This window comes from Trachypithecus francoisi, unplaced genomic scaffold, assembly GCF_009764315.1.
Source record: "Trachypithecus francoisi isolate TF-2019V2 unplaced genomic scaffold, Tfra_2.0 Lachesis_group15, whole genome shotgun sequence".
Lineage (NCBI taxonomy): Eukaryota > Metazoa > Chordata > Mammalia > Primates > Cercopithecidae > Trachypithecus > Trachypithecus francoisi.
In genome coordinates, this window is record NW_022681460.1 from 33,040,289 (window position 1) to 33,063,081 (window position 22,793).

The window sequence follows — 22,793 nt, forward strand, 5'->3', positions numbered from 1 at the left end:
CTACTAAAAATACAAAAACTACCCTGGCGTTGTGGTGTGTGCCTATAATCCCAGCTACCTGGGAGACTGTGGCATAAGAATAGCTTGAACCCGGGAGCTGCGACTACGCCACTGCACTCCAGCCTTGGGGACATAGCAAGACTCTGTCTCCAAAATAAAATAAAAACAAGTTTCCCTGTAACACCTCCATCCTCTAAGCCTCTCAAAGAATGACTACCAATAACATTCTAGTGAACCTTTGACTTTTTTCTATGAATACACCAACATATACTTAGTGATACAGGTGATAGCTATCAATACCTGCCTCCCAACATCTTTTTAAACAAAAAAGAGATCATGCTTTACAGACTGTTATGCAATCTGCTTTTTTCATTTTTATTTTTCTGAAACAAGGTCTTGCTCTATCGTCCACGCTGGAGTGCAATGGTGCGATCTTGGCCCACTGCAACCTCCGCCTCCCAGGTTCAGGTGATTCTCCTGCATCAGCCTCCCGAGTAGCTGGGATTACAGGTGCCCACAACCACACCCAGCTAATTTTTGTATTTTTAGTAGAGACAGAGTTTTGCCATGTTGGCCAGGCTGGGTTTTGTTTTAATTTTATAGAGACAGTGTCTCCCTATGTTGCCCAGGCTGGTCTTGAACTCCTGGCCTCAAGGGATCCTCCTGCCTTGGACTCCAAAGGAATCCAGGTGTGAGCCACCACACCCAGACTGTAAAACACATCTTTTCTTAAAAACATCTCAGCCAGGTGTGGTGGCTCACGCCTGTAATCCTAACTACTCAAGAGGCTAATACAAGAGGACTCCTTGAGTCCAAGAGTTCATGGCTGCAGTGAGCTATGATTATAGAATTGTACTCCAGCCTGGGCAAGAGAGCAAGACCTCATCTCTTAAAGAAATAAGATCCTTAGGTTATTTTCATGTTGATACATACAAAACCATCTCATTCTGCTTCATTCATACTTTTACCATTGTTCTGCATGGATGGTGCCATAATTTAATTCTCTTCTGATGAATATTTGGATTCACAATTTTCACCATATAAATAATGCTGTAGTAAATATCCATGTGCAGACATATATACACACTCATATACCTATTTATCTTTGACACTAGCATTTTTTTTTTTTTTTTTTGAGGCGGAGTCTCGCTCTGTCGCCCGGGCTGGAGTGCAGTGGCCGGATCTCAGCTCATTGCAAGCTCCGCCTCCCGGGTTTACGCCATTCTCCTGCCTCAGCCTCCCGGGTAGCTGGGACTACAGGCACCCGCCACCTCGCCCGGCTAGTTTTTGTATTTTTAGTAGAGACGGGGTTTCACCGTGTTAGCCAGGATGGTCTCGATCTCCTGACCTCGTGATCCGCCCGTCTCGGCCTCCCAAAGTGCTGGGATTACAGGCTTGAGCCACCGCGCCCAGCCGACACTAGCATTTCTATAAGAAAACATGGAATTTGGGGGTCAATGAATACACATAATTTAAAATTCAGCAGACACTACCAAATTGTTGTGGAAGCTTTGTAATCCACATAATGTTTTTTGCATGAACTGTACTTTTCTATTAGGTTTGCAATTTTTTTTTGACTTTTTTTTTTCTATTAGAAAAGTAGTATACAGTGATTAAGTCAGACTTGAGAAATACAGAAAGGCCAAAATAACAAAGCAATTATGTAAGGATAATATAGGTCCAAAAAAAAAAGTTAGAGCTCCATAACATAAATACTAGCATTATTCTTTTGGCTTTTAATTTCTTTTCAGTTTTCTCTGCCAAGGAAGAGAGGGAATTTGAATTGGTTTTCTCCTTTATTTTTAATAACTATAAAATTACCTTAAATACAAGTTTCTGATCTGATTTAACTTAGAATGTAAGTGATACACCCAACACACACAAATCACTCCCAAATGAGACAGGCATTTTAAAAATCCATGCAGTGTAACAATCTTAGTCCACAACATCTGAATAGTGCAGAAGGTTGCTTGACTCCAACCAAAAAGGATACAGATTTTTTAAAACTCTCTATGCCTAAAAGATACACAACAGCAAAGCCTATTAACAGCAAATTTTGGCATTATTGTTTAATGCAATTATCACTTAAGATAGCCAGGCCTTTTATGCTTAAAAATACTATCAAAAATACTCTAGAAAATTTCAGCAAATATCTGCCCATTAAAAAAAAAAGAAAAAGTAAAAATCATTTCCTCCCTAATTATAGCCACAACCACTGACGGAGTTTCCAGGTTCCTTCCTGTGGATTTTAGGCTTTTTATTTACACCCACAGCCCAACCACCAATATATCTAGGGCTCTGTAGATCACAGATTAAAAACAGCCTAGTAAAAACCATTTTTATGTGTAACTTACATATTGAAAAGAAAGAGAGTGATCTTCTGTCAACTGTATACCCACGTGAAAACGTACCTGTTCTTCATTTTCTATCTGGTCACTCACATCCTTCATGCCCTCGCCTTCTCCAATTCCACCTCCCTCATAGTCATGGAACTCAGTTGCTCCCTCTCCAGCTGAATCTTCCATAAATTCTTTGGGCAAGCAAAATCCCTTAGAAAAAAGAAAAAGGAAGTGAACAATTAGGCGCAAAAGCAATTTTAAAAGGGGATTTTCATTCTTGCCACAGGAAAACAATGTAAACACATAATGAATTCTTTTTCTAGCTCATTATCTTAAATTTGCTGGAAGTACAGTAGACTTCTGACATTCTTTTCCTCTTTGGTGCTAACAGTTATGCAGTTTTACAGCTTGACATCAGATTTAACATAGGACTTGACTTTGTAGAAGCTACTGGCATGTGGTCATTTGTCACTATGCCAAGACAAAAACCTAAATGAAGTTCACTGGAAGGACAGTATTTAGGAAAAAGTCCTTGAGCAAGGGAAGAACAGGCTCTGGAGAGAACACAGTCAGACATAGTAAAAACTGTGAAATGTTGAAAAAAACTATTTTATACAGGAAAATAACCTGAGAAGAATACTAGCCCGCTGGGCAGAAGTAAAAAGAAAAAGTAGTGACTGTCAATCAGAAATTTTAATTTTGTAAGAGAAAATATATACTATGAAGATATTTGTCAATCTGAAGATGAGAATGCACAAAAAAGTAAGCTGCTAATTAGCAAGGAATTAAGATCCAAAAACCAGTAAACACTAATTATGACTTGGTTACACAGAAACAGCTTCCTGTAGATCAAGAGCTTTAATTACAACCTGTATCTATTATCTTAGTACTGTCTAACCTACTTTCAAGTTCCCTTGAAACTACTCAGAAAAGATATGAATACAATTTGCATACTTAGAAAAATTTTTAAAAAGGCAAACCCACTTTTAGGACATATATTCTCAGAATGTTGATTGGAAAATACAGTTTGGCTTACTTGCTTGATTTTCCCGTTGAAATACATTATTTAAATTAGAAACATTCAGAGACAGACGAATAAGACCACACAGGAGGGAGTTTCAGATGCCCTTACCAGAGTATATTACTGCAGTTGCTACATCTGGGATAGCCACAGGGCTCCCAACGTTCTACACATAGCAGAACCATTCCTACTCGCAAACAGACAAAGGTTTGAAAGGCCAAAGTCATTCTACGACCTGTCAGACAAAAGCTACAGTGCAAATGGACAAATCTAGCTGAGCCAAATCTTAAGGCGCCCGTGCCACACATTTTCCTGCCACTGTCTTTAGCATACAGTGTTTTCTCCAAGAAGCAATGGAATGTTAAGACTAGCTTGGTGCCCACCAGAGGGGGAGAAACCTGAGACTCATTCTTTTACTTATTATTACTATAGATAAACATATTTATCCTCTTGATACAAGGCATTAGGCTTGGCTTCCACTTTTTAACTCTTTCCAGTATTTCACTGACTCAGAACTAAGAACTGTTAATTGTTTATAAGAAATCTAAGGCCGGGCGCGGTGGCTCAAGCCTGTAATCCCAGCACTTTGGGAGGCCGAGACGGGCGGATCACGAGGTCAGGAGATCGAGACCATCCTGGCTAACACGGTGAAATCCCGTCTCTACTAAAAAAAAAAAAAAACTAGCCGGGCGAGGTGGCGGGCGCCTGTAGTCCCAGCTACTCGGGAGGCTGAGGCGGGAGAATGGCGTGAACCCGGAGGCGGAGCTTGCAGTGAGCTGAGATCCGGCCACTGCACTCCAGCCTGGGCGACAGAGCGAGACTCCGTCTCAAAAAAAAAAAAAAAAAAAAAGAAATCTAGACCCCATCTTCAGTTTGTAAATTCATATCTTCCTCAAGTACGTCTCATCTGTATTTAGCTTGGAGAAAATCGTAGAATGCTAAGGAAAAAGAAAAACAAAACTTATATACTCAAATGCAGGTGGTTCTCACAAAAATGCATACAAGTGTAGGCAGATCTCATTTTACAAATGAGGAAACTGAGGCTTGGTGAGGTTAAGAGAGACCGAGAGCTGGACACCTCTATGACTAGACCTACCCACACCATGTTGCTATTAGATTTCACTGTCTACTGCCCTGAGTTTCATGGGGAGGGTCTACAATCTCTACAACCTCAGTGCTTTTCACAATACTGGGTACATGGCTGAAAGAACAAATGACTTCCCTGCTAAAGAAAAAAACTGGCTGGGCACGGTGGCTCACACCTGTAATCCCAGCATTTTGGGAGGCCGAGGTGGATGGATCACGAGGTCAGGAGATCGAGACCATCCTGGCCAATGTGGTGAAACCCCCCCTCATCTCTACTAAAAATACAAAAATTAGCCAGGCGTGGTGGCACGTGCCTGTAATCACAATTACAATTTTGGAGACTGTCTCCAAAAACAAAAACAAAACAAACCAAAAAAACCATTTATTTATTTATTTATTTGAGATGGAGTTTTGCTCTTGTTGCCCAGGCTGGAGTGCAATGGCATGATTTTGGCTCACTGCAACCTCTACTTCCCTGGGTTTAAGCAATTCTCCTGTCTCAGCCTCCCGAGTAGCTGGGATTACAGACACATGCCACCACGCCCAGCTAATTTTTGTATTTTTAGTAGAGATGGAGTTTCATTGTAAACTGCTCTTGAACGCCTGACATCAGGTGATCCAACCGCCTCAGCCTCCCAAAGTACTGGGATTACAGGCGTGACCCACCGTGACAGTGGGGAAAAAACTCTAATAATAGGTCCATTATCATTTAATCACAATTACACCTACATGGTTAAAAGAAAACTTAATAGCCTTAAGGGTTTATCCTACAACTGTAGTTCAAGAGTTAGCTGAAGAAGATTTAAATTGGGGATGGGAAGAGAAGGGTGGTAACAGAAAGCAGTAGCTTTTAGACAGCTCTGGAGTTTAGGAAACTCATCAGTTTGGGGGATAGGGTGGGTTGGGGATAGGGGGTATCATCTGCAGGTTCCCAGACTTTAGTGGAAACAGCGTTAGCAAAAGGATGCCAGACAAAGCCCTAAATAGTCCACAGGGAGAGCAAATCACATCCTGCTATTTGTGGTGGTCCAAAATAAAACCCTATCACACCAAAGACCAATGATATGAAATTTACTTGGGTCCCTGCTGCTCACAGTGCACCACGTGAACGGTCCTTACCTTCTGGGCAAGCTCCGTAAAGACCTGGGCAAGCATAGAGAGCAGCTTTGCAGTACTACGGTGAGTTGCCAAAGACATGGTCAGGAAGAAGAGGACAAGGTCTGAGTAGCTGGAGAGGACCGGCACCAGGCGCACCAGCAAGGAACAGGATTGGCTGAAGAACTGAGATCAAAACAGAACAAAAGGCCTGCTCACACTGCTTGGCAGGTACCAGATTTCCATTCTGGAATTAGACAGTGGTGGTAATTGCACAACATTGTGAATGTACTAAATAGTAATAATGGCAAGTTACATGTATGTGTTTGTAACCCCCATCCCACCCCAATACACACAGCTCATTGAGATTTCTTCATTTACATATATCGTCACCAAAGTACAATCTCAAACCAATGTCTCATTTGGCTAACAGTGTTGGTTTTTTAAAAATATAATGTTGGCCAGGCACAGTGGCTTATGTCTTTAATCCCAGCATTTTGGGTAGACTGCTTGAGCCCAGGAGTTCAAGTTCATGTTGCGTGGGCAACATGGCAAAACCCCATTTCTACCAAATATACCAAACAAAAAAAAAACAGATAGCCAGAACCCATCTCTATAAAACTTTAAAAATTAGCTGGGCACGGTGGTGCATGCCTATAGTGCCAGCTATTTGGGAGGCTGAGGTGTGAGGATCACCTGAGCCCAGGAGGTCAAGGCTGCAGTGAGCCATGGTCACACCACCACTCTCCAGCCTGGACAACAGAATGAGATCATGTCCCAAAATAAAATAAATAATAAAAATAAAATGTTTATAAATAAATTCTGCTGATTGAAAGTTAGCACTGGAGGCAATGCTACAGAATAACATACAATGTTCTGCAAAGTAAGGTGCTTCTCCGGACTTACTGCAAAGACTACAACTGCTTACTCTTCACTTACTGTAGTGGGAATGGTGTTTACATAGAGTGGCCGCTAAGCCTCTGTTGATAATGTCATCTATCAGTAACATCAAATATTTGGGAGTGTGTAAGATATGAAAGAATCCTAATAGATATTCTGAATGGTTAGCATTTCTGCACCTATGCATTTAACAATTAGCTAGCAAGCCCTAAGCTTTTCAAAGCTTGTCAATGACTTTGCACGTATAAATAAAGAGACCAAGTTCTTAGTGATTTTGGCACTGAGGCCTGCTCTGGGACTTATCCATGTGCAGGGAGGTAAAGCCCACTCTGCCTTTGCTCAGTGCATTCTGAAGAGGAAGAAGTTTGTAAAGAACAGTTAGTTACCAGGTGCTTTGCTGCTGTGCCATCCTCACCGTACGATTTCAGCCTCTCCAACAGCTCGGAGATGGCAGAAATTATTTTCTGCACATGCAAAGTGCTCACATCGGCCCAGAAGTCATCCTCTAAGAGTTTTGTTAGATGTCCTGATTGCAGTCTCTCAAAGCCTGCTGCCTCATTCAGAGAAAACAACATGATGAATAACAGAAAACAAATCCTTTCATCTCTATCCATGTAGTCATCTGTTTCTAACATCCATCCTTAACTATTTAGCCACAGAAATAAATCATTAAATACAAAAATTAAAACAGGCATGAAACTAATTTCTGCCTGATTTCAGACATACCGTACTCTTCTTGTGGGCTTGCTTGGTCAGTGTTCTTCTCTGCTTTTTCATTCTTGCTTTCTTCTAAGTTCTGGATGGCACAGAGGATGGCTCGGATAGCAATTTCCATTTTCTCTGAAAAATCTTCCACAAATCCTTCATCCAACATTTGATTTCCTAGCAAGTAACATGGTGTAAAACAAACATACAAACAACAATCATTTGCTTTAGTGCCTCTGGAAATCATTAAAAACACTCATTTCTTGATGAGTCACTGAGTCAAGCTGTGCCAGATACAAAGAAGAGACAAATTCCTTGCCTCGATAAACTTGTAAGTTTATTACCTTGTATTAAAAATTTTACTAAAATAATGTAAAAATATGAAAATAACAGTTAAGACAGTATGAATAAACACTAACTTAGTCCAAATATCAGTGCCAAACTTTTTCAATCTAAGGGAAAACTAACAGACAGTGAGCTGATGCTGCCTTCCTAAGCGTGTTACGAAGTATGTAACAGGCATCCAAACAAATGGGGCAAAAAAGTTAAGAGCTGTGGATTTCAACCGCACCTCCCTGCCTCAGAACCCTGGACAGGTACGTGTATAGCCCAAAACATAATGTGTCTTTAGGACAATGAGACTTTACATCTACAAGACATCATTTCTACAGTGGGCTTTCATTCCCTGACTGAACAATATTCCTTACCTCCTTGGCTACCTGAAGTAAGCAGATGTGTCTTCCAGGTAGTAAAGTCAGCCATGGCTTTACTAATTTCTCCTCTTACATATTCCAGACTTTCAACTAGTGCCATTTGTGAGTCTCTTTGCTCAACCTCCATCCCTGGAAGAATGAACAAGGACTCTAGGCCCTGCAAATGAACTGACACCTGGGACAAGCAACTCAGTGCAGAAGAGCACACTTCAAAATCTTTCCTGCAACAGAAATGCCACAATGTTGAAAGGAATGCATTACAATTTCCACAAACACACACCCCTCCCTGCAACCACTATAATATATGCAAGGTAGAACTCACCATAGCTGAAGTTTGCAGCTAAACACATGCCACAGAGTGCTGTGCAGGTCCACTGAGGAACAGAGGACTGAAGCACAATTATTTTCATAATTTGATTCTATTACTAAACACCTAGGTTTAGTAATGGAATAAATTTAGTAATTTATTCCAATAAATTTATTCCATTAATTTATTCCAATAAATGATAAATTTATTCCATTAATAATATTCCATTATCATTAGTCTTTGGTGTGATAGGCTTTTATTTTGGACCACCACAAATAGCAGGATGTGATTTGCTCTCCCTGTGGATTATTTAGGGCTTTGTCTGGCATCCTTTTGCTAACTAAAGTATCAGAACCTGCAGATGACACTCCCTATCCCCACCCCACCCCATCCCCCAAACTGACGAGTTCCCCAGACTCCAGGACTGTCTAAAAGCTTCTGCTTTCTGTTAACACCCTTCCCTTCCCATCCCCAATTTGGATAAGAACAATAAGAACCTAAGCACACAGAGAAGTGTAAAGACATAGACACACTTACCAAGAATGAAAGAGAGTCTCACAAGACTGCTGCCTAATTTTGTCGACATCAGCTTTCACTGTTTTAATGATTTTTAGCATCTCTGTTACTCTCGTAGCTGACTGTTGCCAAAGCTGATCCTGTTTCCGCATCCGGCAACCAGAGGGCAGCTGACTTCCAGGTACTGGAGATGGGTAGCTCAGACTGGAGGGAATTAGGTCTGGTACTACTCCACAAAGTTGTCCCTTGCTAAGTTCTGGTCCTTCCAGGCAGGGGGCAGGAGGCTGCCCCAGTGCCTGGGCATTGCCATGGCCTGGAGCTGGCCGTACACTGGGGCAGCACTGGAGGAGCCAGGAGAGCTGCTCGAGCAGAATCTGGCACTGCATGGCCAGGTGCTGCAGGCGCTCGGTCCACTGCTGCACGCCATCCTGAGGAGGGAAGGCCACGGGGTAGGCCAGGGGCCCCGTCAGCCTGCTGTGAATCTCTTGCACACAGCTGAGGAGGTTCCTGTACAGAGAAACCCATGGGAAAAACACAATGAATGGCACTCTAAACCATGTCACCACATTGTTTTAAAAGAAATTTGTGTTTCTGAATAAGCATGGGTTTTTTAATACAGTCAAGAAGGAAGAATCCCCCAGACAGGTAAAAAAAAAGTCTGTTAAAATGCCTCCCAAAGTACTTAAACCCATCTCTCAGTCTTTCAGGAGAAGTATCACGACACAATTACACCACTACAGCGACTTCAACTAGCATTATCTAGTGAATGTGCTGTACTTTGCTACATAAACCCTAATGAATGGAGGAGAAAATACCTGAAGCTAAAGTGAACAGTCTGGAAATACTGTCTCTCAGCCACGAATCCATTCAACAGATGACGACAACTCTCCTAACTGTCCTCATCTCTTAATTATCTGTTTCCATTGAGGAGCCTCCATGTATGGCTCAGATTGCCATTTGGGGGATCCCCAAAGCCTAAGTAACAGAAGCCAACTCAAATCTCATCTGTGCCCAAGACTGTCCCACCCTAATACCATGAACACAAGCCTAACCATTGGCCCACATGGACTTTCGGCAATATATATCCTCATTCCAGACACAGGTATGGTTCAGCCATGACAATTTTCACTGCCTGACACAGCCCTGAAATCTCCACAGCTCCATATTCTTAGGAGGTTCAGTCAGAGCACAGAGGGAGAGGGACACTAGAAGCATATCACTGAAAACAAGGGGCAGAGCTGGGAGAAACCCTACCTGCTTCTTTGGGCCTTAAATTCATTTCACAAGTGAGAGCATGTCTTATTCCTCTCCCCATGTGCAGTAACTCTGAGCTGACTTGGATCTAATTCTTCTGAATTCATGCCACAAGCCCAACTCATCGGCTGATACCTGAGGATGATCCACTGCTCACTGAGCATGGTCAGGGAGCGCCGCTGTTGGACGAGCATCTTCATCAAATGTGCTGAGAACCCTCTGCACCGCTCCACGTTGCCCATGCCCATTTCCTGGCAGAAGAAGGAAAAACATGCTGAAGGGGCTGCTGGCAAACACCCACAGATGTGCCTCTAGAAAGTTGTTTCTACTATAAGCATCAGACATGCCGCACTCTAGAGGTGACACATTCATTTTTTTGAGCAGTGTTTCTCCAATTATGCTACCACCGATCATTGATATTCCATACAAAGGAACTGGATTTAACTCCAAAATGCATTTATTAGTGGTCTTTTCTCAATTCACAAAGGGAAGAAAGATCTAAAGATGGCATTCTCAATTTGAAGTTTTAAATTTTTCTTAAACATTAAGAAAATTTGTTCTGCTGGCAAGTGTAACAGAATTTATTTAAGGTGTTCTCTGATTTTGCACAAAATTACATTGATACTTATTTTAAGTTAAAGGATGTACTGCAAAAAGCTCAGTTCCACTAACAGGCTGTTATCACTTAACAAGGTCTGAGAATGCGGCCCTGGGATGAACAGAATAAGAGCTTTCCCTGAGCCCCTGCAAGACTCATGTTCTATCATTCTACCTTGGCAGGAGTTGCTAGTGCTGCGTTAAGCCTGGCATGCCGTGCAAGAGAGCGATAAAAATACTTCTGGCATCCATCCCATGAAGATGAGATTTCTGTAAGCAGCCTGGAAAAGATATCAACATCATTTACTTAATTAAAACCATGCTCTCCCACCCCAGATCCTGAAAAACTCAGATACTGGTATATTTGGCCATAACCAAGAGTCAGCTGTCTGAGGTGGTTTACTTCTATGAGGACTCATTTGGTGAGGCACTCATTAGTCCTTTACTTAACTTAGCACTGGAAGTATCATGAGGAAATAAATTTTGCTGACAATATGGTTTCTTCAATGAAATCTTCCTATCTTGGCAGTGGAGGCAAGGGGGTCATAAACTCTGATGCCTACAGGGGCCAGGCAAATAACGTAAGAAGACTGAGGACAGCCAAGCACAAAATGATGCATGGCAGTGACAGCTGACCCCAATGTGGGGAAGACACAGGGGTTGTTGAGGGTTCAAGTAAGCTGGAGAGCATGTGTCCTTTCAAAAGGAGGAAACTACTATTCAACGACAACACTGCTGACCAAATGGGAATGCAAGCCTACTTGGCAAATTTTCCTGAAAACCCGAAAATCCAGAATACTTATGTAAAATTTCCCTTCCACAATATTGTTGAATTCAAATTTAAAGCCCTGGGAGGGCCAACTGAGCAAATAAAACACACACACACGTGTACTATACCCAGTTCATGCAAAGCATCATTCACAACATCCTCTGCAGTGCTGTAAATAGAGGTAGCTCTGCCTGTCTCAATAGTGTATGGACTTGCAAATTCAATAACATTAGAACTTATGAGGAGTGTATGTATACAGAGCAACTAAAAATATACCATTTTCTAATAGATTTCCACACGTATGATCAAATGAAGTAAGTAGACTTCAGGAAAATCAAGACAAAAAAAAAAGGAAGAAGAATAGAGAGGTGAATGCAAGGAAGAAAGAGAAAGAAAAAAATTTTTTTTTTTGAGACAGTCTTACTTTGCTACCCAGGCTGGAGTGCAGTGGTGTAATCTCAGCTCACTGCAACCTCTACCTCCTGGGTTCAAGCAATACTCCTGCCTCGGCCTCCTGAGTAGCTGGGATTACAGGCATGTGCCACCATACCCGGCTAATATTTTGTATTTTTAGTAGACACAGAGTTTTGCCATGTTGGTCAGGCTGGTCTTGAACTCCTGACCTCAAGTGATCTGCCCACCTCAGACTCCCAAAGTGCTGGGATTACAGGGATGAACCACCGCACCCAGCTTCACACTTTCATTTGAATGTCCACCAGGAGTCAGCTCCTGAGCCAGGCACTTTTGGTAGCCACAGTGGTGTTGCTATCCCCATTTCTGCAAATGAGGATAAGTTTTAAATTACTTGTTCCATTTATAAGTAGGGAAAAAAAACAGACAAACCTAGAATCAGCCTCCCGAGTGCTGCTGACGATGGACAATGCGCTCCGGAGATCTAACGGGTGAAGATGAAGCATCTCTTGAGGATTTTTTGAACGCGCCCATGCAAGACCTTTGCGATATGACAAACCTAGGAAATAAACAGCATTTGTTTAAGCAAAGATGCTTAGGAGAGAATGGATGTGCCCCCCTTTCTCTTGCTACTCAAAGCAAAGTCTTCTAAACAGCATCACCTGAGAGCTTGTTAGAAATGCAGACTCTCAGGATGCACCCACACCAACTGAAACAGGATCTGTAGCGGCACTTCCACAAGATTCCCCAGGTGAATTCACATGCACGTTCAAGTTTGAGAAGCACTGCTCTCTATGCTATGCAGCAAACAATGGTACAGCATGCAGTGATAGAAATTTTAAAAGTACAGATTCTGCCAGGTGTGGTGCGCACGCCTGTAATCCCAGCACTTTGGGAGGCTGAGGTAGACAGATCACAAGGTCAGGAGATTGAGACCATCCTGGCTAACACGGTGAAGCCCTGTCTCTAGTAAAAATACAAAAATTAGCCGGGCATGGTGTAGTTCCAGCTGCTTGGGAGGCTGAGGCAAGAGAATCGCTTGCACCCAGGAGGCAGAGGTTGCAGTGAGCCAAAATCACGCCATTGCACTCCAGCCTGGGCAACAAGAGGCAGAGGTTGCAGTGAGCCGAGATTGCACCACTGTACTCCAGCCTGAGCGACAGAGCGAGACTCAATCTCAATAACATAACATAACATAACATAACATAACATAACATAACATAACAACATAACATAAATAAAAATATAGATTCTGAGAAACCTCATACAAAGAGGAAAGTATCTGGGAATCATAGATGGCTGGTCACAGGATTTTCCTGCATGTGAGTGGAACTCTTAGACATCTGGAAACCTTGCCTGTACCTTCTGTTGTCCACTATCTCAACTGTCTATGGAATTTCCCCCAAATCAGACGTCATTCCTCTTCGTAAAAGTTGGTGACTACATTTCACTGGGTTTCAAGCGAGAACCTTACCAATTTTTGCAAGGTGTTTAAAGAGGTCTGACAAAGCTCGCTGTTTTTGCATGAGAATGTGCTTGGCTTCTGACCGCTGCTTCTCCTTCTCTGCAGAGGGTTCCACCTTTAAGCTCTGCAGCTCACTCACAGAGGAAATCACTTCACCTGTAAGGGAAAACAAGGTGGGGAGGGGAGACAATAAGAAAATCCCAGGGGTCTGGTAATGTGTTTGTTACCCAACACCAGGGACCTTTTGGAGAACAAAGGCCAAGCATCATTCATCTTTATACCCTGGGTACTTAACACAGTCCCTAGCATTTGGTAAAATCTCATTAAGTGTTTTAACCAAACTGGTCAAGGTGTATGGAAACAGAAAAATAACATACAGGATTTCAAGTCTCTTGACAATAACAACCCAAACAGCAGCAGTCATTCTTTTGTATTTAGGGGTTTTATAATCAATCAAGCAAATGCACTTACTGAGCACCAACTATGTGCAGTGCATTATACTAGAACTTTATAATCACTTGAAGGAAATTTCAGATTAATGTATGTTGAGTTTCCACTTATAGCTGGTACGTGGTAAATTCTCTTTTCATGTGCACAACTTCAGAAGCACCTATTTGTAGCTCCATTTTACAGACTTCAAGAAAGGCTCAGTGAGGTCTAGTCACTATCTGAAGGCCATGTGGTTAATGAGTAGATGAGCCAGGACTTGAACACTGGCCTACCTTACTTCAAAGCCCAAGTTCTTTCTATACAGCACCAAGCTGCCTTCTTGAATACATGTGGGTACCAATAACACAAGGGTGCCGCCTCCCTGCTGCAGGCAGTGTTATAGGCTGGGTTGTGTCTTCCCTTACCCCTCAATTCACATGTTAAAAGTCCCAACCCCCAGAACTTCAGAATGTGACTATTTCTGGAGACAAGGGCTTAGAGAGGTAATGAAGGTGAAATGAGAATGGGCTCTAATCTAATCTGACTGAAGTCCTTAAAAGAAGAGATCAGGACACAGAACACACAGATGAAGAGTGACCACGGGAGGACACAGTGAGAAGGTGGCCATCTGCAAGCCAAGGAGAGAGGCTTCAGAAGTAATCAACCCTGCTGACACCTTGATCTTGAACTTTTAGCCTCACACTGAAGCCACCCAGTCTGTGGTACTGCATTAAGGCAGCACTACCAGCCAAACATAGGCAGTCACCAGTGAGTACAAGGACACCAAAGACATCAGACTGACAGTGTAGGAGAGTTAGAGGATAAGGGAGGCTTTACATCCCGCAGCGCATCCCCTCTCCAGGAGATGCAAATGGATCTGTATTCCACTCACCCCCATCCCCAGGCTTGAGTCACCTTGAGCAACATTGACAAGTTTTAAAAAAAGAAGAGCTCCCTGAGATTAGATGCAACCTCATTAAAAGAAACCCAGCCTCACTGACAGCACACTCACTGCAGGTGGGGGGTAGATGGGGTGAAGGAGGTAGTCAGAGGCTGCCAGGGGCCCAAACATTCTATAAAATTCTGGGCTCCCTTCCCAGCTATTGCTGTGTTACACTATGAGATCTTGGCTCTCGCTTTCTCTGAGCAAAGACAGCCTGAGAAATGAAACTGCTGTGCCTCTCTGAAGTGAAGAAAGCAAGAAGATGGGGATGAATCCTCCTCAAATGAGACAACTTCTTGACAGTGGGGACAGCTTAGACACTGGGAAATCCACCTCTGTGCCCCTTTACCTGTAACGCCAACCAACAGGAACTAGTACAGACAAGGCGCTCATAAAATATGGCACAGTGCCAGGTTACATGAGAGGACGACAATGTGAAAATTATGACTGTGTGTTCTCAGTAGGCTCCTGTTTCTGAGCTTCTGGGTTTTTAAGCGCACTTGCTTATTCAATCAACTGTTCAGCACTACACAGGATATCAAAAAGGACACAGGTGCCACATTCTCAGCCCTCCTGCGCCACTGGGGAAAACAGAGAGAAAGATCCACCCTTGACCTGGATGCTGGCACCCACCTGTGAACTGATCGAGGCCCTCCACAAGGCGAGGCAGGGGGCTCTCCTTCATGAACGTCAGACATATCTTCCTCATGCGTTTCCTGAGCTTTGGCAAGCGACGCAGAAGCTCCCCTTCGAAGCCGGAAGGAGCAGTGCCCTGACAGCACTCTGGAATTGTGGCCTGTGAGACAAAGGACAGGTTAGCCTCACTGCCAAGAATGGCAGGCATCATTTTAACCTGCACGGGAATTAAATTTAATTGTTGCACACACAAACACATCCCTAGTTCAGGAAATATTAAATTACCACCATGTCAGAAGTCTCATGAGAACAAATATAGCATCACTAAAATTAAAAGAGACATACTGCGGATATTTAGAAAACCGTATTACTGCTCCATATGAGATCACTAAAACGGAAGGATCCCCATGCCCCTACATCCAGCAATGCTTGCTATGATAGCCACAAGGAGCCTCCAGTTCTGAATTATGAACAGAGTAGAATGAATAATACCATTGCTGCCCTCAAGGTGCTGAGCCACTTTGTGTTTCTCAGACACAGTAGCCAGGCGAAACTGGTCCTACTCCTATGACCATTTACCCCTAATTAACAGTTCAAATTTCAGGAATTCAGATTTCTTTCCTTTTTTTTTGAGACAGGGTCTGGCTTTGTCACCCAGGCTGAAGTGCAGTGACCTGATCTTGGCTCACTACAACCTCCACCTCCCAGATTCAAGCGATTCTCGTGCCTCAGCCTCCCCAATAGCTGGGATTGCAGGCATGCATCACCACGCCCCGCTATTTTTTGTATTTTTAATTGAGACAGGGTTTTACCATGTTGGCCAGGCTGATTTCGAACTCCTAGTCTCAAATGATCCACCTGCCTTGGCTTCCCAAAGTGCTGGGATTACAGGTATGAGCCACCGCACCCCAGACACAGGAATTCAGATATCAAATGAAGGGAAGAGCTTTCATCCGTCAAGGGCATATTTTAATTTTCTCCTGAACTTCCTATGTTGTCATTATTAGCAAATCAAAATTGTTGATCAGAATGACAGAAGCAGTGAGCTGACAAATACAGTCAAAAGAAAATAAATTTAGTAGCCATATTGTATCTCTGCAGCCATCTTATGGCTATATGTTCAGTTTCCATTATGAGTTTTGAACAACTAAAATAACAAAAATAGCTTAAGGACGTTCATTACTAACTCTGTGAACCTCAGATAGGAAATACAATAAGAAAACAAAACTAATTACTCTTTAAAAAGTAATTTTTTCTGGAGAGACAGGGTCTCATGTGTTGCCTAGGCTGCTCTCAAACTCCTGGGCTCAAGTGATCCTCCTGCCTCAGCCTCCCAAGGTGCTGGGATTACAGCCGTGAGCCACTACGCCTACCCAGAAATTACTCTCCTGAAGAGTGCCTTCCAATCCTAGAGCTCCCCACACCCAAGGACATGAAGCAGGAACATCCATTCTATAACAGACCTGCTAACTCAAGATTTATCACTGTTAAATTTTCAGAAATTTTGCAAGCCAAATCTTAACTGTTGGTTCTTGAAATTGGTCATAATAGGAGTATTTACACCACAGTAATCAGCATCTGCTATAAACCAGCACATCATGGCACATATTCACACCCTGTGCTGTAGCTTCCTCATGTGGTAGCCCACAGACAGCTTCAATGGCATATTCTTAAACTGATGCTTCAAATCTTTGCTCATAGCAGATGAAATGTTCACAGGTAAAAGCACAATTATTTCTCACAGGCTGACATTAAATTTTAAGCAGCAAGGCCACGTGCGATGACTCACACCCACAATCCCAGCTCTTTGGGAGGCAGAGGCAGGGAGGATCACTTAATACTACAAGTCTGGCCAGCGCGGTGGCTCATACCTGTAATCCCAGCACTTTGGGAGGTCAAGGTGGGCGGATCAGGAGATTCAGACTTTCCTGGCTAACATGGTGAAACCCATCTCTACTAAAAAATACGAAAAATTAGCCAGGCGTGGTGGCAGGAGCCTCTAGTCCCACCTACTCGGGAGGCTGAGGCAGGAGAATGGCGTGAACCCAGGAGGCGGAGCTTGCAGTGAGCCAAGATCACGTCACTGCACTCCAGCCTGGGCGACAGGGCAAGACTCCGTCTCAAAAAAAAAAAAAAAAGACTAAAAGTTCGAGACCAGCCTGGGCAACAAAGTGAGACCTCATCTCTACAAAAAATTAAAAAAAAAATTAGCCGGGCATGGTGGCATGTGCCTGTGGTCCCAGCACTCAGGAGGTTGACATAGAAGGATCATTTGAGCCCAGGAGGTTGAGACTGCAGTCAGCCATAATCATGCCTAGGCAACAGCGTGAGACTCTGTCTCAAAAAAAGCAAAAAAAAAACCTTTTACCAATGAGATCAAGATTTTTTGCCTTATTTTGCAGGGAAGTCAGGCAAACAAATACATACTATATATGTCAAAGGCATTTTCTTGTCCAGTACTGAGGCATGTCTTGCACATAACACATAGATCCCACTTGACCGGCTTGGGAATAAGACAGCACTGTCCCACAACCAAGTACCTGCCCAGCTGCTGGTTGAGCTAACAGGGTCTCCCTCAGTGCCCTGTTCAGATTCTGAATGGAAGATGGTTCAACTGCGGCTCCATCTGTTGGCCTGGGCAAAAAGTCAGGCTGTTCTTCCTTGTCGCTCTCCACCAGGGATGACCGGCAGGGTTCACTCAGGACTGCTTCAAATTTCTTCATGAATTTAAAGAGGGTCCTGTCCCCAGGTAATCACAGAGATAAGAAGAAAAAAAGTGGATTAGCAAGTGAAGAAATACAAAAAATACATTATCATGCATCCATACATAATTTAATACCCTGTACCTTTTATATACAGTGATCTCCTTAAATATTAATAGTTGTTTTATTTTTAAGAGAAAAAGTATGGCAGTTATTGTTATCCTCCTTTTCTAGAAGAGAAACTAAAGCCAGAAAGAATGGGATTGCTTTGCTCAAAGTATACAGCTAGTGGGTGGCAGAAGACTTGAGACATAGCCTGCTTTGTCTCAAGGCACACCAATCCTTACTGCAGGTAGACTTTGCTCAGAGAAGAAGAGGGTGGTGTTGAAAGCAACATCAAAACAATAAAAGTGTTATTTTTTGAGAAGTTTAACACACTTAATATTAAGTCAGGTTATGGTAACTATGTAGTCTTGCTCCCAACCACAAAAATTCTATTTTGGTTGTCCCCAGTTTTAAAAGACGGATTACCTGTGTGTCTTTTCTACAGATTGTTTTATGGACCAGAAGCTGACATCATTCCACCTGGAAATCTTAACAAATTCCTGTAAGATAAATGATGTTCAAGAAATGGCTTTATAAAGCTACTGTGATTCTGTTTCTTTCTAGATTTCTGTTCAGCAAAGACCCACTCTATCCCAAACACAGGACTGTGTGTCAGTGAACAAGTAAAACAAGTCTGAAAAAGAAACCATGGGCCAGGTGTGGTGGCTCACACCTGTAATCCCAGCACTTTGGGAGGCCACAGTGGGCGGATCACAAGGTCAGGAGATTGAGACCATCCTGGCCAACGTAGTGAAACCCCGTCTCTACTAAAAATAGAAAAAATAGCCGGGCTTGGTGGCGTGCACCTGTAATCCCAGCTACTCAGGAGGCTGAGGCAGGAGAATTGCTTGAACCCGGGAGGCAGAAGCTGCAGTGAGCTGAGATCGTGCCACTGCACTCCCGCATAGGCAACAGAGCGAGACTCTGTCTCAAAAAACAAAAACAACACGTTTTGGTCTCAAAGTGATTTAAAAAAAAAAAAAAAAAGAGAGCTGCTACAGTCACTAAGTCACCTGACATATACTCCAGCTTAGGAACCGCCAAGTTAGTCATGTCCCTTGTACCATGGTTGGTTCCACAACCACTGGGAATATCAAAAAGAGAGGTCCCTCCTTCCTCCGTGGTAATTCAATGGTGTGTGGACCAGCACAACACGGCATAGCTCTGAGGTGGGAGACAGGCCTGGGCAAGACCAGGGGAGCACAAACAGATTTCTGTGGCAGTCCTCTGAGGAGGCTCTGACTGGCCACTCCACCAATCCCTCACACACTCTGCAGGTGACAAAAAAAGTCAATGCCACCGATGTACATATTGCCATCCTCCCTAGCAGTGGCAATGCTTTCCTGTATTCCCCTAGGTCCCTGCCTCAGTGTTAAATGGACAACAGGGTTAACGAAAGAGAATTTGCTGATTTTGTCCTCCCAAGAGTGATCACGACAGCTGTTCATCTTACTTTAAGTTCTTTTTCTAGGGGGGAACGAAGTTCCACAATTTTGGCCTGGACCCGGTCAAAGAATTGCTTGTAATAATGGTACAAATTCCATAGAACACTGCAAAGTGAATCTGGAAGAAATGAAAAGGAAACAAAAACACCACACTTGCTGCATGTGCTACTGGTGCCAGCTGTGGCCTTCATATTTCAGTGATGATCCTTCCTCATTACTCTCTATGCCATGAGATTACACTGAGTTTCACAGGCATGTTATTTAGGGATCCTGTCTGAGTTTAGCATTTCCCAGAGATGCAGGCTGTCAACACTCCCCTATTTTTCACTTCTGCTTATAACCGATGTTTTTTTGCACTTTTTTTTCTTGAAGATGATGTACTCCTAGGTTCTTCTAAAATCCATGTCAAATTCTTTCTGTGAAACTTATTGTAAAATCAGCAGAAACTGAGCTTTTTTAAAAAGATGGCATATTAAGCAGTTCACCTCAAATGCTCATTCACGTACAATCTATACTCATCTTGCAGTGAGACTTTTATCCCAATTGCTGTGGTCAGGGATAGTACTTGACAGTGGGCAGTTTTATGTGCATTTCCTTGACGGTTGGCAGTGCTTTCACTGGATGAAAGAAACTAATAATGGCCTGGATCAAGCAGCAGCTTCGCAGGACATTTATAGTGTCTAGACAGAGAGATGTGCTGCCTCAACATGCTAGGTCCTGAGATCTTCACCTGGCAATTTACTTCTGTCAGAGCTCACTAGTCATCTGCACCTCATTTTGAATGTTCTTCTCTATATCTAATGTGAATCGCATTAAATATAACTATGTCTTATTTAAAACCTAGAGTGCAACGAGGCACCTGTCTCATGTAGAAAATTCAAAGCCTAACTCATTTTAGTAATGCAATGTCAAAGGAAAGGAAAAAAAAAATCCTCACCCTTTCCTTCAACCTGTGGCATCAGCAAGACGTGACAATGGAAAACCAGTAACATCTGAAGTCGCACATGGAACTCTCCCAGCGAGGATCCTTCAATAAATGCTTGTAACGTGCTGACCAACAACATCAAGGTCATCTGTTTGTCATCTTTAAAAATTCAAAGAGGAAAATATATATGTTCCTTCGACCATGACGTGCACACAATCTATTTGGGATACTATGGATGGCCAAGAGGTAGACATCACAATGTGAAGCTCTCAAGCAAGGACCACGGCTAAATTCTAAGCTGACTTAAAAGTAGCAGGCCAGGTGTGGTGGCTCATGCCTGTAATCCCCGCACTCTGGGAGGCCAAGGCGGGCAGATCATTTGAGGTAAGGAGTTCAAAACCAGCCTGGCCAACACGGTGAAACCTCGTCTCTACTAAAAATACAAAAATTAGCCAGGTATGGTGGTGGGCACCAGTAATCCCAGCTACTCAGGAGGCTGAAGTAGGAGAGAATCGCTTGGGCCTGGGAGGCGGAGGGTGCAGTGAGATGAGATTGCACCACTGTACTCCAGCCTGGGCAACAGAGCAAGACAAAAATAAATAAATATAAACAAATAAAAGTAGCAGCTGCACACAGGGCATGTGTTAAATGCACTCACAGCAAATTATGAAAATGAATTATAAGATGCTTGTCACAAGTATAAAAAAAAAAGACTGTTCATTCAAGCATATTGGCTGCTACCTACCAAAAAGTCAACTTTCAGTTTGACTTCTATCATGGACATCGAGAAGAAGGAAACCTTATCATATGACTGGTTCTCTAGACTTTTGGAGAAGACATTTAAACCTCTCAGACTTTTGTTATTATTCTCTCAGTTAGACAAGCATGATTTAGTTTTCTTGGCTGACCTCTCAGAAATATCATGAAGTCAAATGGGAGGCATTCCCATGAAAGCAGTGTAGCAGGAGAAGCGGGAACATGAAAATCTTACACTTTGCAGCACTCCATTTAGCTGGGAAGCTCTAAGTGGGCAGGAAATGTATTGCCAGGCATTACCTTCCTGTTCTTCTGTTTGTTCCTGCATGTGCTTCTCAAGCATTTGATAGATGGAGAACCAGTGCTTGGTCGATTTCTCGGTGTGGCGCTTCATAGTATTATCCAAACTCATGGACCAGCAGCTGAAATGAGAAGAAGCCAAGGAGGCATTTAGGGAAACCCATTTGAAATATCTGACACCAGAGATGCAGAGGCTACATGCTCACTATCCTCTCCTCCCAAATGGAGATGGAGGAGTCACCCAGTTTCCTCCCTCAAGAATATATGCTGTTGTCTAGACTGTATTCAGGTGATTTTAATGCCCTACTGTTAACGCTGTGATTAATAACTGAAAAGCACATTCTGTAGCTGTAATACTATATAAATCCTGAAGAAATTTAAACTAGCAAAAAACAAAAGCCCTTACAACCTAAGTTTAGGAGAGGGACGGAGAGTCACTTACTTCAGCTCCAGTTTACGCCACCGAATGATCATCTGACTGATCAAATCAAGATGTTTCCGCAAAGACAAAGTTCGACTTGCATTTTCCTCCCAATCCTAAAGAAACAAAGATAAAATTTACTATGGACATTATTCAATGCCATAATCACCTCCTCCCTCAAGAACATCTTGAACTTTGCTTGACTGAAGACTACTGGGCCCTTAAACAACTTGTACCAACTGCAGGAATGAATTTAGTGTATCTAGCTTCAAGTTCTTTCTGTTCACATGACAGAACTCCACCAGAGCCAAGTTTAGAGGCTGGCAAAAAAGCACAGTGTTTACAGACTGGAGTCTGAATTTGTGCTGTTTGCTATCTGACCTAGAACAAAGACATGTGGCCCTTTCCTGTCCAATGAGGAGGCAACAGCTGACTCAGGCCATGAAGGCACTGAAGGGGATAGTGTATGTGGGCACTCAGTTGGACTGAAGGCCCACCTGGAAGGCTGGAAGGAGTGCACCCTCATTACCGGTGGATACTGCATCCCACTGGATAAAAGGCAAGGCAGCTAAACCTCACCACAGGCGCAACGGCCTCACTGGCAATGATCTCACCCCATGCCAGAAAAACTAAGGATGTTTATCTTTTCCCAGCCGAAACTATAATTTTCTGTCTAACAACAAAGGTGCCACAAGATATATCTTTTGCCAACTGACCACCAACAAAAATGAGGAAGAGAGGGATTAGCTCACCTGTGCCTTTGCCAGAAGGATCTCTAAGCCATTCAGGAACTTTGAGATGGGACTGGAAAGTGGGAAATTACGAATTCTGTGCACTACAACCAGGAGCTGCAGAAATAAAGATTTGGGTATCTCAGTAGGAATACCAGTGATCCAAAGTCACAGGGTACTGAAGAGAGTCCTGACCAGAAGTTTCCCCACAATTCTCTACTT

The 22,793-nt window shown here is 43.0% G+C and overlaps 1 protein-coding gene and 1 long non-coding RNA gene across 8 annotated transcripts in view; one reads left to right on the forward strand and one right to left on the reverse strand.

Annotated features, from left to right (window-relative positions):
• The window catches only part of LOC117097087, a 46,443-nt gene extending 27,696 nt beyond the window's left edge, over nucleotides 1-18,747 (forward strand). Inside the window, exons 4-6 of one of the 5 annotated variants that reach the window (XR_004442798.1) lie at nucleotides 5,543-5,772; nucleotides 7,942-8,863; nucleotides 18,439-18,747. This is a non-coding gene — a long non-coding RNA (uncharacterized LOC117097087). Of the gene's footprint in view, nucleotides 1-5,542; nucleotides 5,773-7,941; nucleotides 8,864-9,381; nucleotides 11,654-18,438 lie in introns of those variants that run through there. The other 4 variants (XR_004442797.1, XR_004442800.1, XR_004442801.1 and 1 more) reach the window with 4 other exon arrangements.
• The window catches only part of MDN1 (midasin AAA ATPase 1), a 190,715-nt gene that overhangs the window by 23,068 nt on the left and 144,854 nt on the right, over nucleotides 1-22,793 (reverse strand). For 2 of the 3 annotated variants that reach the window (XR_004442796.1, XM_033234616.1), the window contains exons 67-84: nucleotides 22,593-22,688; nucleotides 21,862-21,956; nucleotides 21,420-21,541; nucleotides 20,376-20,522; nucleotides 19,447-19,556; nucleotides 18,420-18,493; nucleotides 17,727-17,925; nucleotides 15,184-15,346; nucleotides 13,188-13,334; nucleotides 12,146-12,272; nucleotides 10,709-10,814; nucleotides 10,072-10,187; nucleotides 8,704-9,189; nucleotides 7,854-8,080; nucleotides 7,168-7,323; nucleotides 6,828-6,991; nucleotides 5,566-5,727; nucleotides 2,412-2,549 (exon numbers count right to left, since the gene is read on the reverse strand). Coding sequence is in view for 2 of the 3 variants with exons in the window: in XM_033234616.1 (XP_033090507.1) it covers nucleotides 2,412-2,549; nucleotides 5,566-5,727; nucleotides 6,828-6,991; nucleotides 7,168-7,323; nucleotides 7,854-8,080; nucleotides 8,704-9,189; nucleotides 10,072-10,187; nucleotides 10,709-10,814; nucleotides 12,146-12,272; nucleotides 13,188-13,334; nucleotides 15,184-15,346; nucleotides 17,727-17,925; nucleotides 18,420-18,493; nucleotides 19,447-19,556; nucleotides 20,376-20,522; nucleotides 21,420-21,541; nucleotides 21,862-21,956; nucleotides 22,593-22,688 (2,835 nt within the window). In the remaining variant the exon portion in view is untranslated. The remainder of the gene's footprint in view (nucleotides 1-2,411; nucleotides 2,550-5,565; nucleotides 5,728-6,827; nucleotides 6,992-7,167; nucleotides 7,324-7,853; nucleotides 8,081-8,703; nucleotides 9,190-10,071; nucleotides 10,188-10,708; nucleotides 10,815-12,145; nucleotides 12,273-13,187; nucleotides 13,335-15,183; nucleotides 15,347-17,726; nucleotides 17,926-18,419; nucleotides 18,494-19,446; nucleotides 19,557-20,375; nucleotides 20,523-21,419; nucleotides 21,542-21,861; nucleotides 21,957-22,592; nucleotides 22,689-22,793) is intronic. The other variant, XM_033234617.1, reaches the window with a different exon arrangement.